Genomic DNA, 18,447 nt, shown 5'->3' with positions numbered 1-18,447 from the left:
CGAGCACATTGCAGAGTACAAAGATAACTGTTTCTTCAAACGTTACATCCATTGTAAAGTGACCAAACAACGAATCAGGGCGATTACCACTGCAGTCCTCGCGTCTCTGAACATCGCCGAGGTCCGCGATTGCCCAAAATCCGGAAATGCCCAAGATTAGCCCGGTACAGTCATCGCTTATCTGGCCATAAGTCACAGGGCAAGACTCACCATAAGACTCAGACGTTAAAACGTATCCCAACAGGCACGGCATGCTATGACGACCCTGCCCCATATTGCCATGCTTTTGTTCGGAGGTCACACTTACCCGTGTGGGGATCCGTCAGACGTGTGACGTCCAAACGCTTGTTCGACATGGGGTCACTCTTTGCTTAACGGTGGCCTTTTGTTATCTCCCTGCTGTTGAGCGGCGATAGAGTGTAGCTTATCGGTTCGTGAACGCTTCCACCAAGGCAGCCTTTTAGTCAGAATGAACATCCGGGCGTATAGCGACTGAACTAATGCAGCGCCCGTCGTCGTTTGCAGTGTTCAATCAGGGCGACGAGGGCAAGTCTTGGTACATCATCTTCAGGGGATCCGTCAACGTAGTCATCTATGGGAAGGTAAGCAGCTTGAGTGTGCATCGAGTGTCTATGTGAACACCGAGAGTCGGGACGGAGAATGTTTTGTGAGTAAAGTGAGTGAACGACAAGCAACGTTGGCAAGCGTCGATACGGTTGACGTTTCACTTTCAGCTGTGTCACTCTTGTTGTTCGCACGCATCATATCACGCGCCGTGCATATTACAAAACGTGCTTGTTTCGTAACAAACGACTGCGAGCACAGGGTCATGTAAACATGCATGCTCATCTGACGAAAGATGGCGTTTTGTACGATGGGGTGAATCGTCATTCTGGTTTGTAGTCTCATTCTTTTTAGTTGTTCGTATCATTGTTACGCAAAGTGTGTTTCCAGAGCATATACGTATACCGCTCTCGCCATTGTTGTGACGTGCATTCAGAGGTCGGCGCTACGTTGGTTTAACCTGTCTTCCGTCAACCTATAGCGTTGTGACAGACGATTCTTTGCACACTACACTCCTGTATTGTCCCGATCGTCACGGGGTGCACCTGTCATTACTAGGACTTCCCGTACATATCTAAACATTTGCAGTTCCTCCGCTCGCTTCTGTTAAATCATCGGCTTATCCTTTGTCTTTGCCATTGTACCATTGTTCATTGCGGAGATAAATGCTCTTAATCAGTAGAGGCACGCGGTGTGCTTTTGCAACGATTACAGGCAGGGGCGGATCAAGAAGGGGGGGGGGGGGTCAGGATGTCCTGACCCCCCCTCAATTTCTGTCTTCACATAATGTTTAGTTTAACTACCATGCTAGCCAAAGCTGAACCCCCCCCCCCCCGCCCCCTCAGAAAAATCCCGGATCCGCCCCTGGTTTTGCAGGTACATCTCTCGAACAAACGAGCGGGCGGAGCCTTCGGGTCCTATCTCGTCACTCGCGTACACACATCTGCCCTTGGAGATATAGACCTCTTTGTGACAGGGTTCTTTCCCCGTGTTTACTTGGCGCTCGTATCGGCTTTTGCGCAAGGAGAGCGTTTATAAACCAGTGCACGATGTTCGCGTTCAGTTATTTGGTGTGAAGTGCGAGACCAATTGAGAACGAGGAGAGAACACGTATTCGCTGTATATGGTTAATGGACATGGTGAAACTCGATCTTGTGCGGATTAGAAGGCAGCAGCGCGCAGATATGCCGTGCGTCGACTCGGATTTTGAGTGGCTTTCCTACACTCCGCTCCAGGCGAAACGTTTGGTATGACGACGTCCTATATATCGTGATTTTCCTATATATCATGATTTTCTTATATGTATCATGATTTCCACTAACAGCGAGTTTAAGTAGATTGGAAAATGTTTACGATAACGGTCTCGACAATGTGATAAGCCAATCGCTCTCTTTCTTTGAACCGGGTGAAATCACAAAGCTAAGCTCGGATTTGATACCGTTTTCGTGAAGTCTCTACAATGTAATGAAACTCGCTGTTAGTGAGTTTTACTGCATCGGAAGAATTCTACGAAAACGATACGACAAAAAGAAGCTTAGCTTTGTTTTCGAAAATGTTATCGTGAACACCTTCCAACGTACTAAAAACAGGCTGAACCGAAAAGGCCGCCGCCATCTTGGAGCTGAACCGGAACCGAACCGATTGAGAAAATTTCCGTTAGCGTTTCAAAACTGGTTTCAAAGCATCGAGAGCTGGAGACTGACCGTTTTTCGTCTGACCTATACCACGGTCCCTCAAGCCTATGCCCTAAGTGCCCCGACCTGTTCCAAAAGTGACCGGTTCATGCGGCATTTTCTGCAACCCGAGTCTCCAATACAAGCGGAGATGCATAGCTGGACGCCCGCATCGATGGAGACACCGTCGGACCACCGCGCTCTGTAGTTTCGTTCTCCCGTGGACAAGGGTTCTTGTCACACGTCTGCGGCCAGCTATAGGACATGCGAAGCGAAATAAAGCTCTCGGAACTTTCCTACCGTTTATTTTAGGACCCTGTGCAATGAACCAGTTCGGAACCGGTTTAGAGCATCTTGAACCGGTTCGGAACCGATATGTGTGTCCTCCTGGAGCAGAGAGGGAACCGAACCATTATATCTGGACCCGAACCGGAAAAAAAAATTCGGTTTGATGCCCTGACTGAAACTCTCTATCGTTATCGGATATAGTTGTGTCTCTGCCATGTACGGTACTGTAAGCATACGTGTGGATGTTTTTGCGTGATTTTGTAAGTGTCCAAGTCAGCAGAGCGATGAACCTGTCTCCGTCTAGCCTCTTCCTCCGTCACCACAAACTGGCGATGGGAAGCTATAACGATAGTTATGGACCAGTAGGCACTGTGAGAAGTTCGGCCGCACCGTTTCCCGTGAAGCTAACGAGACTAAAGGCGGAAGTTAGGCTGCCCGTCGTTCATCCTTGACGTGTCCCCAAATAGAATGCTATTGATTTTCCTCGAGCTATTTGCATAGCAGTTATTTTCGCCGTTTAACTGTTGTATGGTATTGAGTACGTGCATGTTGAACGTAAGGTAGCACACGCTACCGATCTTACGCCGAGCTTAACAGTGCGTGTTCATAGTTAACAATTTGACTTCACTTACCACAGGGAGTGGTTTGCACGCTACACGAAGGCGACGACTTTGGCAAGCTGGCTCTCGTCAATGACGCCCCCAGGTAGAGTATGTTTTGCAGTGTCGTTCGCACCTTCCCCCCGTCCTTGTTTAACCAAATCATCATGCACAGACTATCAACCTATTCTTTTCTACGACAGGTTGCGCACAAGGAAAAAAAAAAACTTTATAAAAAGCGAGCGAGCTGGCGGCATATATCCATGACGAAAACCCCGCGAGACTTGGTAACAAAATGGCGACACACACAGTTGTGTCTGAGACTTGCGTACGTGTGCGTTCCCTTTTTGTTCCCTAGCCTTTGGGATTTTCGTCATTGATAAAACTTGTTCTGTGCACTGCCAGGCGTCAATCTGGATGGCCATCACGGACCATCATTCGCCATCACGTCGTGGAGAATGATGTGATGTTGAAGTCGAGTGATGTGTTTGGAAGTGGGTGGTGAATGATTGGTGAACGATGGCTCGTGAATGATGCTGATAGGTTGCCAAACTTGATGCTTGCGAGTTATAACGTTTACGTGATGGGCTGTGAGGAAAACCCACCTGCATACATAGCAACAATTGCCTCACTGTGTCAACATGGAATCCAAATCAGCAGAATTTCTTTAACCCGAACATAACCTTGGAGTCAGTAAATGGCATTAAAGAAAAAATGCACGCTTTCCTCGCGTGCATGCTCTCAACATTTACCGGGGTGAAAATAAGGGGCCCTATTGAACGTGCCTCAAGGACTTCGAGGAAGCATTTTTGTTATTTTTTCCTTTTTCTTCTTTTCTTAATGGCGCAGCTTTCCTCCTGCCAAGAAGAGAGACATTGTGTTCCGATAATTTATCCGACCGTAACACACTCGTATATGCCCCACATTAAAACGACGGGGTCTCTTACACGTTGTGACTTCTGCGAAGGCAGAGCTGATTGAGAAACGTGCAAGCGCGTTGATTTTCTTTCTTTTCTCGTTCTTCAGGGCGGCCACGATAGTCACTCGGGAGGACAACTGTCACTTTCTGCGCGTGGACAAAGAGGACTTCAACCGCATCCTTCGCGTAAGTGGACCTTCGCTCTGGTGCGCATGTGTGTCACGTTGGTTTGGTGCGGGCCTCGAAAGCCCGATTCCGCATAGACACATAGGTCGAGAACGCGCTTTCGCTCGGTGCGCGTGGGCCATGAGTCGCGTGGATGATTGCCCCCTTCGATTTTGCCCCTCATGCTTACCGTGCTCGCTAGGCTGTGGTGTCGCGGCACGTGGACGCCCAAGGTTTGGTTCTTTTTTTTATTTTTATTTTTTACGCTTAAATCGTTGTTATCAGGAAGGATGTGTAAAAGTATCATGTGTAAAAGGGTATCTGTAAAAGGGTTTTTGTTTTCTTTTAATAGTATTTCTATTTATTAGTATTTCTTTTAATAGTATTTTGGTTGGTTGGAAAAAAGGTAGAGAACTTTACCGCCCGACGCGCTCCTACCGACCGTAATCCCGAATCACGTCCTTTCTCTCGCCTGATTTGTTGAAAGCTGGTCGCTTTTATGCGGTTATGATAACTGTCTCGGAAAGACGCAACGTCCCGAATTTGCTAGCGTTCCACGAATGGGGAGTGAGCGCGTTATCATTGTATGCAATGATTGGCCTTCGGCGTGTTATGTGTTGAAGCCGTTTTTTTTTTTTTTCATTTTTTTTTTTTTTTTTTCAGTAAGTGTGTGTAGTCCAGTACGCTTAAATAGGATTGTGGTTTCCGCTACCAGATATCTAGAACGATGATTCTTCCGCGAGCATTCCGAGAAAGGACGACGTTGTTTGTTCGTAATATATGTGTTAGACGGTAGAATGGAGGGAAGTAGATTTATCCTTAATGTGACCAGAACAACTGTCATTGCAATTGTATGGGATACTTGCCCGTTTATTTTCCGTTGTCCCGCACAAGCATGTTCAGGGTGAAACGAAACGCGCATATACGTGACGTTACAGCCAAATGGCCGAAACGCATAGGGCGCTTTTCCGACGATTTCGCGACGCGCGCGCTCCGCGTGCGTCGATGAGTGTGACCTCGAAGGAGGGAAAAAAGTTTTCGGATGCACGCAGGGAGTGTACGCCGATGATCTGTCGACTATATTCTCGCGCGTCGCGTGTTTTTCGAGGAGTCAACGAGACAGCGGCCGCTTTGCTACGAAGTTGCGTATGAGTAACTGGAAAAAAAAATTTTTTTTTAGACTTGGATTTTGGATTTAAACGACACCTGGAACGAATGAACGCACAAACCGTAGAAAGCAACAACATTTCAACAAATGCTTGAGTTCGACGAATATGGCAACATCTGCGCGCGGCTTTGCGGCCGCACATTCAGATTGGTGCAAATAAGTGTACCTCACATTTACTTGGCACAACTTGGAGCGAAATGTCACAACCTCTTTAACGGGACGAGCTGCTACTACGAAGTCCGCGTGATGCCCTAAAATGCGTTTGTGACGAACCTTTAGGTTCGGGATGTGCGACTTCGTGAACATGAAAGTGAAAGAAAGTCGTAAAAAACTAGTCCAAACTGGCAAAATGTCACTTCCGAAGGATGTCTTCGCACCAGCTTAGTACAATAGTTTTCATAAAAAAAAGAGAGAGAAAAAGTAAAAAAAAAAAAGGCTCTCATAAAGAAGTCCGCGGCCCCCTTTTTCTGAGTGGCACATGTCATCCCTGTTCCCATGCGCTCACAGCTCTGCATGCAGTGTCCGTCTCGAAGAAGCAGTGCGTGCGACGTCGCGATGGCTGGGTACGTGACTCAGTTGCACGGTGCCCCGCAGCACTTACAAAGGGTCGTTCGCGAGACTGTGGCTCTTTGGCGAAATAATTTTTCTCACGCCATTCGCATGAAACATTTTTCCCTTCAGGATGTGGAAGCCAACACGGTGAGGTTAAAAGAGCACGGCCAAGATGTCTTAGTCCTACAGAAGATTCCCACAGATGCTCGAAACAGCAATGGAGCACATTCTCATTACAAGTAAGTACTCTTCGCACTCTGGTGTACGATCCTTTTCGTGGAGTCTGTCGGCTCTACTCAGCTCTAGCCGAGTCACAGAAGACCTATGTACGGAAATTATAGATGCGTCTTGTACGTGTTGGGGCTTCCCAGTTCGGTCAATAATTAATAGAAATACATACGGTTGTCTGGCGATATTTGTATTTCACGCATTGAAGGTTTTGAGTAAAGTTGTTTCGTAATAACGAGTGTTCGTAACAGCATTATATCAGCATTCTCTCATCAATAGCAATCAGTGCAAAGGATATCTGTCACGAAATGACACTCCTTACTAGAGCAATTTCGCGTCACGGCAAATAAATTGCAAGTACAGTGAACCCTCGTTAATATGACCCCCGATAATCTGACAATACGCGTTTTACGACCATACTCCTGGGAAACAACGCAGTGAAACCTCTGCAAATCCCCCCCCTCCCCTGTTAATATGACAATTCCGCATTATGACCAAAGTTTACGGGAACGACCATGGTCGTAATAACGAGGGTTCACTGTATGTTTCGGAAGTGTGACGCCCCCATAGAAATCTTCCGTGGGGGCGTCCTTATGATATGGACGCCCCCGATCCGTATCGCAGGTTTCGGAATACGTTGAACTGTGCAACGTTAGTGTTCACCGAAATGACATTCACCTAGCTTTGCTTTGGTGGTATAAGCTTCACGTGACATAACTTACGTAAGGTGTATAACGTTCACCGTGGATCTCATCGCGAATTCATCATATATCTGTCGGCGCCACATCGCAGAAGTTGCGGTACGCGTACGTTGTTGTTGTTATTGTTTTTTCGCATTCAAATATAATGAAAAACTGTCCGCTTCGTTTGAACTTACTGTCCCCACTGAATAGATGAAATGAACATAGCCGTCATTAATAAGTCGCGGCGTATAAATATACTTGCGCGTGCCTTTGGCGCGCAGCGCGCTGGCGGGCGCCATATTGCGCGCAAGAACAGAATACTGCAGGAAGCCCGAGTGGATGACAGCGATTGGCGTAGTATCGTATTCAGTACCACTTCTAAGTGCGCAGTGTACATGCCAACCGCTTTGCGGGGCGGGAAACGTCGCGGAAACGTTCGCGCCGTGCCTTGTTAGGGACGATTTTCGTGGTCGCATGCGGTCGCCGTTTTCCGCTGACGTCACGTGACTGCCTGTAAAGTTGGCTCACCATAATTTAGTGGGATGAGGTGAAGCGCACTTGCAGTGCGCCAAAGGCAACAGTGTCGCGCGTGTGGGCCTCTGTTATCTGTTGTTTGTGCTCACAATTTTTTGTCATTGCAATGCAGGTACATGGTAATGGCGGGAACGCCTCAGAAGATGCTGGAACATTTGCTAGAAACAAGAATAGACAGCAGAACAGAAGAATGTTCAGGTAACGCTTACCTAATAGTGTTTTTTTGTTTTCATAGAGAAAAAATCTCTGTTCCCCTTTCAGCACCTCATTTCATGAAGCAGTTCATGCCAACTCACAAACACGACTTTTCCACCACAGATACTTTCTTGGAAGACTTTCTTCTTACCCATGTCATATTCATGCCCAGCCATCAGCTGTGTCCAGAACTTATGAAACAATATCCTTTCAGCCGTATCATTGCTTCAGTGTTGCTCTTTAATTGTTATGCTGCAATGACTATGCCGAAACATTTCTCACAGATTGAAGCTGAAACGCCTTAACTCTTTGTCACCTATCGTATCGATGTTGCAAACTCCCGGCAGGAGAAAGAGTTTATCTTGGCCAATAAGAGGAGGGTGGTGCTATTTACAAACAGCTGGGTTACTACCGTACGAGAATCATTTTTTGAAGATCCAACAATCCAAGCCTACGTAGAGGTAAGCACATGCTCTTCCTTGAGCACCTAGGCTGCTTTTAGTGCTGTTGGCAAACATATTTGCTACTTCCGCAGGAACTCCTGAAATCTGTAAAGGACGACAGCACTAGGTACCCCGGTTGCCTTCAAGATGAACTAAGAACAATGTCCAGGATAATGGATATGCAAGAAAAGTAAGATGTGTTCACTGTTATACACACCTCTGCATAAGTCACCATGATTTTGTCGGTTTTTATATGTAGAGGCATGAACACATTATTTTCGTTCAGATACATTCGGGAAAATGAAGCCGCGGCACCGCAGAAGTGGAAAGTGAGCCCATATGGACAAATTCGTCATCTGTCGGCAGGAAGCACAACGTCGGATGAAACAGTAGAAGTTCACAGACCGATCAAGCCAAACGATGAAAGTAGGTCTTCTGTCTTGCAAAACTCTCAGTACACAACCAGGGCCCACCTGCACAAACGTTGAGGAAATTCCCGAACGTTGTCCTCAGAAGCCTCCATAGTGCTTCGGGCCCAGGCTACAGTCCTCGACGGTGCTCTTTCGTAGACACTCCCAAAGCTACAGAGGACGGCGTTGGAAGAATTCCCTCAACGTTCTTGCAACAAGCGAGCAACATTTCCTCTTTGTCTGAGGAGAAAATATACGGAGACAACATAAATGACAAATAGGATGCAGAGACTCTCTGTGTGTTGTCTCCGTATATTTTTTTCCCGAGACGCAAGAAATGTTGCCCGCTTCACATAATCACCGGCTCACTTGCCTGTCGTCACTCTGCTTGTGCAAGGCTGTTTGGATCCAGGGTTTCATATGCAGGATCAAAGAGTTGAACTGAAAATGTTAGAGATTCAGTTCAGAGTCGACCATAATTCAGTTTGGATTCAGCTCCGGGAGGCTAAGTTGACCCAGTGCAGAGATAACTTGATGCGCAGAGAAAAATAATCGGTACATGTCTATTGTTCAGCGGGCAGCACAGTACGCAGCGCTTTTCAATAGGAGCGTTCCGGTTACTTATCTTTACCCACCAATTTATCTCTACACTGAACAAACCTAGCCTCCCTGGAAGGCAACTACGGCGGCTCAAACCGGTTAATGGGAGGTGGTAGTGTTCACAAACCGTTTCAATGATACGAAGTTGCCTCCGTCGGAACATCGCTGAAGGCGAAGTTAGCCGCTGTACATGTATCGTGCCGCAACATTTTTTGCTGTTGTATTTTTAATTTTTCCATGATGGGCAGGGGCAAGGGATTGCAATGCTCGTTACTTTTTTTTTTTTTTTAACATGGAGGAGGAGGAGTGCAATGCTCATGGTGTTCTTTTTTTTATTATTATTATTAACATGGAGGATGAACGTGCACTATTAAATCAGATGTTCTCCTACTACTACAATCAGAGTTAACTGCCAATTAGAATTTCATCTGAGAGGTTGAGAACAGGGGCTGCACTGTAATTTGATACTTTGCATATATTTTAATTGTAAGTGAAAAGCGTACGCCCTCCTTTTGCAGCGAATCGCAAACATAACTTTTCTTTCACTTTGTCTTTTGGCACTCCTATAACATGTAGATTTCACTGCATAGTGATGAGTCAGTGATGTTCAGCTAATGAACCAACCAAAGACCACCCCATAAAAATCAGCACCACTATCATCTGTGAATTAAGAGTGACAAAGATAGCTCGCCATTCTAGTCCCCTGGTCCTGTAATTTATTCCTCAGGACATCAAGTAGTTACTAAAGTCAAACAAAGTAGTAATAAGCAAAGTGGCTGGTATATACATAGTGTTCTTAATTTTCGGGTTTTCTGAAATTTTTCATTCATTTTCCAGTTGTCTTCAGAGTGTACTGTGCTGACCACACATACACCACACTCAAAACTCCAATCAATGCTACAGCAGAGTACATCAAGAGGAATGCGGCGGAGAAACTGAGTTTGAAAGATGACCTGATCTTAGTGGAGGTGAAATCCTCGGGTGGTAAGTTGATCGGTTGACCTTCTTCCACAGTGAATCGGTAGATGGTTATGTGTGTGTCAAGCACTGCCTTCTCATGATAGAGAGGATATCATTCAAAGACTCTGAAGTGAGCGTACCCACAGGACTCAGTATCAACGGAAGAGTGTTCATCTCTCCTGCGGATCACCTCGATGCACTGGTAAGCTGTTCTATCCAGTGAAGGACTGTAGCTGTCGCTTATTTATTTATTCATTTATTTGTACTACTATCCTACCGGCTGCACTAGCAGTAGGACAAAGTATACAGCTAATTCAGCAGATTCAGAATAAAGCCCTGCACGGGACCGACCTGACCAGGGCCGGGCTTCTTATTGGCTGTGTGCTCTGGACCGGGCCCGGGCCGACAAAATGTTTCCGAGAGTCTGGCTCAACCGGCTCACGCAGCTAATTCCACAAAATACAGGACCATTAGTTCATATATAACGCATATATATAATGCATATACACAACTCATATAACACATTAGCCCACATGCTTTCTGGATTTAATTTGGTCTCGTGCTGCTGCGGTGTTAAACCGCCAGTTTTGTGGCCACGTCTTCTTTTGACATAAATGTACTTATTAATTTGTTTGATAAGCGCTAGAAACATGTAAGGCACAGCTAGAAATGCTATGCCAGGCTCTATTCGCCAAGTCACCGGGCCGTGCTGGGCTCTACTCACTGGCCCACCTGGCCCAGTGACGAGCCTTAAGCCTGTCTTAAGTAAGCCACTTCTAGCCAATCTCCCATTCCATTCAATTCCAGTTGATCTGGCTCTGACAAATGCTGCATTAGAAGGCAATGAAAGAGGTAGTACTGGGGTTGCAGGAAAATTAGGCTATTAGTCAGTGGCATTTCCCAAGATTCAAGCCAATGCATTTGGTCGTACTTCGTGTGTGTGTGTTTATATTTGAGTATAATAATAATAATAAAAATTTTTATTTTTTGCCATGGTGCCCCAAAACAGCCCAAATGGCCCTCTGATTTGTGCACCTCAAAACGTAACATACCTAATAGAACTACATTAATAGCAAGTAATAGAAAAAAAGTGTACATAGTAATACACAGTGGGTAACAACAGGTAATAACATTATTTGTGAATGAGGAAAATGTGTCCACATAATTGTTATCGACAGACTCATGTTGGGAGCAAAAATGTCAACTATATCCCCAACAACACTGAATATGCTCTGAATGTACGAATAATGCCCTAACGAATTCGTACGTCCGATGGATATCCCTCAGATGTCCGTCGGACGTACGAATTCGTTAGGACATCCAGAGGATATTCGGTGTTGTTGGGGACGGTGCTGTGACACACTGTTTAATATTAAGAGAGAGCAGTACACAACAAACATAGAGTCATCCCTCGACAAGTCCAGTGCTGCTTTTCTCTGACTGCCAGCCAAGCACTTATCGGAGCCCATACCTATGAGAGATTGGTTAGAAATGAGGGCGACAGTACCTGCTGCAAAAGCGCAGAAGCTCAAGGTATGGAAAGTTAGAGATAAATGTATACAATTATGATTTCAGACACCACTAGCAGAGCAGGAAGGCCCAGTGGAGGGAACAGGAGCTCTTCTCGAGACACTCAGTTCTCATGATATTGCTTATCATATGTCGCTCTATGACTGGTACCTATTTTCCTGCATTCACGAGGTAATACTGATTTCTGCTGTTCTTGATGCCCGTGGTCTATGTTGCCATGTCTCGAAGGCTCCGGCGGTTGCTAACATCTGCCGTTTCGTTCTCTTTTACAGTACGAGCTTATATATCAAGTGTTTGGCAGGCATCAGTTCCGCAAAATTATGTCGAATCTCGACGTGTTCCAAAGAAGATTTAACGAGGTTCAATTCTGGGTTGTGACTGAAATGTGCCTGGCCACTTCGCTAAGCAGGAGAGTTCAGCTACTCAGAAAGTTCATAAAAATTGCTGCCCAGTAAGTACGGAGTGCAGTTAAACGGAGACAAACATTCTGCATTATTGGTAGAGCCTGAAGTCTTAGGGTTTAACCCGATTCTTCCCCGAATTCGCACCCCCGAATTGAAGGTTGCCTCTTTAGGGTGAAACCCGATTTTTACCCGGCAAATTTCCCTCACTGAGGCTGAGGTGTAGAAATGCACACTAACTTGTTTGGCAGTTACGTCACCAGTTGTACCGAACCAGTTCAGTTAGTTTGAGTAAATCACGCCGATTTCTCCCCGAATGTATCGTACTGGAAGTTTTTCCACCCCCATTTTTACTCCCCAAATTTAGAAAAAAAATATTTCCTCGAAAACTTCAGGCTCTAATTATCGGTGTTCGCCCAAAAGCGTAGCACGCTCGTTTTAATGTTTCGCGCGTCGCCTCGTTTCAGCTGCCGGGAGTACCAGAATTTCAACGCATTTTTTGCGATCGTGATGGGCCTGAGCAACGTTGCGGTGAGCAGATTGAGCCAGACCTGGGAGCGGCTGCCAGGAAAGTTGAAGAGGACGTTCGCCGAGTTCGAGACCCTGATCGACCCGTCGAGAAACCACCGCCGTTACAGGCTCGCAGTCTCCAAGATCACTCCCCCCCTCGTACCGTTCATGCCGTTGCTACTCAAGGATATGACCTTTTGCCATGAAGGGAATAAGACTTACATTGATGGCTTGGTGAACTTTGAAAAAATGGTGAGCATCCTACTCTGTTGTTCTGCCCCTGTGCTGTTGTGCATGAGCAGTGTGTAACACATATGGCTTTCTTTCTTTCTACAGCACATGATCGGTCAGACGCTACGTTCTTTGAGACATTCCAGGAAACAAAGACTGAGTAAGTGTAGAACTGCTCTACCTAGTCTCAACAAGCAGTGCTAGTAAAATACTACTGCAAAATCTTGCAGAATAAATATATCTGTTTTAAATATGGTTTGGTAAAATATTGCATCATATATGCTTTGTACATTTGTTATCCTCTCTTGCTCGCAACCATGTCTGTTGGCTTACCTGTGCCAAAATAGTGCGCAAATCAGCCATTTTGTGGTGTATGCACTGCTTGGGACAAGAATTTACAAATACAGCACCGGCGTATTTCTTCATCGAAGTAGTCCTTTGCTAGCTACCAGGAAGAGATTGAATAAGTAACAGGTGGCCGGCTGTTCTATCTGTCTCTGAGTACCTGTGTCCGCTCCCGAGTTGTTAGGGTGTCAGTGCAACGGAGAAATGCGATACCCTGCTGTTCCGTGAACTTTTGGCCCAAGCTGTATGTACGCTGCCCCCGTACAGAAGACATATTTTATCTTCCGTCTGTGTTCTACAGTTCTTTCTGTTCCACATGCACAACAACACTTCATTTCAGTGACGATGACTGGAGTGTTTAATTCCAATATTTGCTACCACATAATACCTGAGAAGAAATTATATTGCTTTCATTGTTTCTTACAGCCCTTGAACCACCACCTCCTAGCAAGGTCCAGCAAGACGTGAGAGAATATATCAGGTACGATTCTCTTCTATATTCGATGTATATGTACGGTCATTCCCTGCTTATCCAATGATGCGCTAGATGGCAAATCTCATCGTCTCTGCATTACTTTGAGCTCGCCCAAACACTTTAATGCATGATAGTTTGCCACCCCTGTCCTGATATCAAATACTGGGAACAGTTTGGCCAAACCAGTGTTATTCTGACCAATAAAAAGGAGAGTGCGCAAATTACCTGCTGCGTGATGATGGCAAAAAAAACAGAGATAGAGACAAGGAAAAACGAACAGAAGCACTTTCTCAGACACAGCAGGGATTTATTCCAACAAACCTCAAAAAGGAGGGTGTGGAGCAATGTATCTAGAACGATGGTAGTAATAGTAGGTCCCTGTCTGTGGTATTTGCTGCCATATTGCAATAGTAGCATATTGCTCTGGGGAGTCGTTATCTTACAAATATAGTCTTTCCATTCACATCCTGACCCAGTTTGACCCTTGCTACCAGAAGGCATGTCCTGCTAAGTCAGGGGTCTGGAACCTTTACGATCCCAAAAGCCACATTTCCCCCCTCCCTTTTCGCTTTGCTATGTCGAGTTCTACATTCCAGTTTTATTTCTCACTCACTGACTTTTGTCATTCACGTTGCTTCTTTACCAGAACTCTAAAGGTGATCGACAATCAAAGGAGACTGACCCAACTCTCTCATGCTTTGGAACCACGACGGCCATGAAGTGGTGCTCTTGCAGAACTTGAATATTTGCAAGCTGAATCGTGCCCTGCTAAGTGCTGTGAACACTTAAGTGTCGGAGCCCTTCAGCAAGTTGCACTTGAGGTGAATCCACTCCGTGCTGGAGCAAGCGCGAGAATTCTTCGAGCAACTTCACCTCGTTAGGCTACAAAGAGGAAAAGAGAGGACCCATGAAGGACCGAAGTGGCGAAGACAGCCGATAAGGTTATGCCGGAGGGAGTTATATGGAGGGAAATGTGTTCCATGGCTTACACCTTTTTGTAACTCACCATCCCAACTGCCTATAAAGATAGACAAGACGCGAAGTAAGGCTCAGGCCTCAGTTTCCCAACAGTGTTAAGTGTTCAATTTTGAATATGGAATTGTTATCTTTCCACAGTCCACCAATTCTATTTTAGACACGTTTACCTTGAGCATTCCCACCTGTAACATGTGGTTTCTTGACATTGCATGAGGAACACATCCTCATGAACAAAGCTCCTTTCCGCGGAGTTTCTGTACCTGACATTTCTAAACTGTCGTCCGTCTTACACATATTTTAACTACAGTTCATTACAGCTAGGAGGAGGTCGCTGTTCTTGTTCGATACATGTGTGTTTGGTTGAAGCTTTCTATCTTGTATGTTAATATATATATATAAGCAGGCTATAGGTCACCGTTCGGAAGCTACGATGGTTTTCTTTCATGGTCAGGGAGCGTTTTGGCTCAGGAGGAAATCATTTCAAATATAAATAGGAGGAAATATAAATCTAAATGTTGCACTGTTATTTTAGCAAGTAATACCCCCTGTCAGACGGGCACACTTAACGGCCTTAACGGTTACGACCTTAAGTGCATACGGACATTAACTTCTTGCTAGACGGTCAGACATACGGCCTTTGCGATCAAACTGAGATGTAAGGGCGATGGAGTTCCCGCAAGACAGTTTACGGCGTTCCCCCGAAACTGTCAAAGCCTCGTTCCCAAACGCCACGAACAAGGTGGTGCACAATTCCTTCAATTCGAAATAAAATGTCTCTATGAGACGTAATGTTCCGCCAACGTCTTTCGCGCTCAACACCTTGAGTTCATCTGGTGAATCTTTGCACTCTGCTTCTCGTTATGTCTCGTCAGTTCGTAGTGACACCCTCGAACCACTGCACTCTGTCGTCTGCATCCAAAACTGCGCGCGCACGACAAAACATCGAAATCACTTCAAAACAAATATCATCTGCTGTTATTGTTTTTATAAATTGGCTAAGTGCAAACCAAACATTGTTTTCGAGTGCTCATAGTGAGAGCGAATGGGATTTCACTACATTCCCTTCAACTTTCGCAGATGTGTTTATCGGTGTAGACATCATCGGCAAAACGCCTTCACAGATACAGTCTCCCAGGGTTTAAGGCCGTATTTCAGCTATGGCCTTTCCTGAATGCCGTAACCTTAAAAGCCGTATGTGTGCCTGTCTGATGGAGGTATTACAGTGCGCTACAAAATAATTATACTCATCATTACTGGCACTTATAATAGTGGCAGGCTGTATATATCTATTCTAATCTCAAACGGTCACAAAAGTGTTCAATGTGGGAACAATCTGTAACTTCAGGAAAGTTCATCACCATTTAAGATGTGTTAAAGCTGTTAAAGAAGAGATATAAAAATATGTACATGTAAAACGAACATGAAGGGGAACAATACCGGTAAGGTCAGCTCTCTCTCTCACGCATTTCTGCAACTGACCGTGCATATCAGCTAGCCTTAACTGTGTGTGTTCTGTTAAACTAAGTACAGCACTATAGTTAAGTATAGTTCATTTTCTAATAGACTACACGACAGAGTAACAGACTGCCTAGTCTTAAATTTTCATGTTTTTACATCATTCATATTCATTTATGTGTCCTAAACTCATTTGTATAGTTGGTGCATACACTTCATGCATACGTGCAATGTTACGTTTGTGAATTGCAAATATTGTTCTATATTTATATAAAAACATTAATACAATTATAGTTTCGATTTTTGTTAGTAGAGTCTTTAGTTTTAATATTGAGTGACCTGTACATTAGTATATGCACACGTTCCGGGGGGGTAATTTGTAATCATGTATATCATGAGCTACTATGAGCCAAAGAAGCTACTGTCAGACATGATTAATGAAGTTATTTTGTGGTACTCCTAAAACCGCTTGTTTGCTCATGTGCTTGTGTCAGTGTAATTCGTGTACAAGCCGCATTGCAGAAATCGCATTGCATACAGAGCACGAAAGTGCAAATGAGTGTGACCTGTACACATTGTGTTGACAGTTGACAGTGTGTTGACCATTCATAGTGCTCACATCATTTTGTTGTCACCATCCTCGTATGCAGTGAATGATCCCTTTTGATGCACCTCAGACTAGCAATATATCAGTTGTAACAGAGACAAGAGAACACTGATCTATGCAATGTGATTAACTTTCTCCTACATCAAAAACTGATTGACGTCCTCTTACATCAAATAATGATTTTTACGAGACAGAACTTTACCATTTGTCCTTGTATTGTTTTCTGCATTGAGGCAATTGTCCACCAAGTTTCCTACCAGAATACCTAGTGCACTTCTTCAAGCACTATTTCAGTTGACCACAATCAACTGTAACCCGTACCAAAGCTGTTTTATGATACAGTGAAACCCTCATGAAATGCCTCACAAAGTTGATCAAATGGTCACAGCATTTCCAACCAAACTGTATACAGCCTACTTGCAAGAACAAGATGTGCTCTGTCCTTGAAAAAAAAAATTCCACTGGATCATTGTTACTTTTTATGAGCCGAACGACCCGCAGAAAAATTGAGAACATCACGCTTATTCTTATACCACATCCGAAAAACTAAGCTTTTGTTGCGCACTGACACACGAACAGCTCGTCTGTCGGAGCTTAGGGCTCACAAAATTCAATTTGACAAGACCAACAAGTTGTGTCTCTACAGAACAGACATATCATTCCATTCTTCCACCATTTGGTGCTGGAATTTGGCTGTTTTAGGCAATCAATACATCGTGTCTCCGAAACACCTTACCAGCAGACGTGAGCTGAGGTAAATATAGATATTCACGTTCCACTTAGTCCACATTAGTCCAGAGCTTGTGAAAATTTCAGCAATTCATATAAATAGACGGGTGCACGCAAAGCCACTAATACACTTGTCACACGGACAGCGCTAACCACGGTTACCAGACTGAATACCAGACAGAGCCAGACAGACTAGAGACAGATACACACACACACATCACAATACCAGACAGACAGAACATGCCAAAGATATGACAGCTGCCAACCAATCTAAAATTTCTTCCTATATTGAAGAGAGTTAAAAGTTGAGCAGGTTGGTCATACATGTAATCAAAATTGGTGAAAACCATGAAACCTCCTCAGTGCTGGGTATAAGAAAAAGACAGCTTGCTTGTCAGTGCTGTGTTCTCTTCTGCCCGCCACTGGGGTTTTTTTACAGATTTTAATCCCTACACTGGACGTGACTGTTTCACTGCATCATGACTCGCAAGTGTTAGTGCTGTTTACATTCTCATCCTTGATCTACAGAAAAATATAAAGTCGGGTGATTTCCTTAAAACCTGTGCGGTTTGTACGAAGCATTCCACACATTAAGAGGTGAACAGAAACCATTTTTCTATACATAGCGTAGCAAGATATAACACATCTAGTTTTTAAACATCCAGCCCACAGAGTATTCACCCACAATATTTTTACCTTGTGTCGTACCCAGATACCAATTCATCATACCAACCCCATAATTTTAATTGCGCAAGTTACGACAAGATGTCATCGGCATCTAAAATATTACACACCCAAAATGTCACTTCCCTAAATTTCTTCTCTGCTAGTCAGTTTATGACAAAGGGTATTGTTAAGGTGTACTTTGAAGTGACAGTGTATATACTTGTCCACATAATGTAATTTATAACATGTGCATACATTATTTAAACATTCTTTTCAGAAAATTTATGAAGGTACTTGTACACATGTGTATAATCTCGCTGTACACTCTGTTCCGGTATTTGTATGCAAGTACTTGTAAATAAAAACCCATCAGTTTTGATGCCACAAAGAATAAGCTTGTCCTTTCAAACCTGACACAATGATTCACCCCACCATGGCACCACACATTCAGTACTTCACCAAAGGTTTCATCTAGTTCTGCACGAATGTCAATTTAACTTTTAATACTTCAGAGGTTGAACGCGCTCCTCAAATCTATG

The 18,447-nt window shown here is 44.5% G+C and overlaps 1 protein-coding gene across 6 annotated transcripts in view; it reads left to right on the top strand.

Annotated features, from left to right (window-relative positions):
- Positions 1-18,302, top strand: part of LOC135366914 (rap guanine nucleotide exchange factor 4-like) — a 334,286-nt gene extending 315,984 nt beyond the window's left edge. For 5 of the 6 annotated variants that reach the window (XM_064599901.1, XM_064599903.1, XM_064599906.1 and 2 more), the window contains 17 exons: positions 526-602; positions 3,163-3,230; positions 4,151-4,229; positions 6,058-6,167; positions 7,486-7,571; positions 7,635-7,770; positions 7,885-8,029; positions 8,104-8,201; positions 8,298-8,437; positions 9,859-10,005; positions 10,086-10,183; positions 11,557-11,682; positions 11,784-11,962; positions 12,380-12,674; positions 12,759-12,813; positions 13,425-13,479; positions 14,120-18,302. In XM_064599901.1, coding sequence (XP_064455971.1) covers positions 526-602; positions 3,163-3,230; positions 4,151-4,229; positions 6,058-6,167; positions 7,486-7,571; positions 7,635-7,770; positions 7,885-8,029; positions 8,104-8,201; positions 8,298-8,437; positions 9,859-10,005; positions 10,086-10,183; positions 11,557-11,682; positions 11,784-11,962; positions 12,380-12,674; positions 12,759-12,813; positions 13,425-13,479; positions 14,120-14,192 — 1,967 coding nt within the window. In that variant the 3' untranslated portion in view covers positions 14,193-18,302. The remainder of the gene's footprint in view (positions 1-525; positions 603-3,162; positions 3,231-4,150; positions 4,230-6,057; positions 6,168-7,485; positions 7,572-7,634; positions 7,771-7,884; positions 8,030-8,103; positions 8,202-8,297; positions 8,438-9,858; positions 10,006-10,085; positions 10,184-11,556; positions 11,683-11,783; positions 11,963-12,379; positions 12,675-12,758; positions 12,814-13,424; positions 13,480-14,119) is intronic. The other variant, XM_064599902.1, reaches the window with a different exon arrangement.
- The last annotated feature ends 145 nt before the right edge of the window (positions 18,303-18,447 follow it).

Source organism: Ornithodoros turicata, chromosome 8 (assembly GCF_037126465.1).
Source record: "Ornithodoros turicata isolate Travis chromosome 8, ASM3712646v1, whole genome shotgun sequence".
NCBI classification, from domain to species: Eukaryota; Metazoa; Arthropoda; class Arachnida; order Ixodida; family Argasidae; genus Ornithodoros; species Ornithodoros turicata.
Note: the sequence above shows the minus strand (reverse complement) of the source record. Positions and strands in the feature narration are given on the sequence as shown.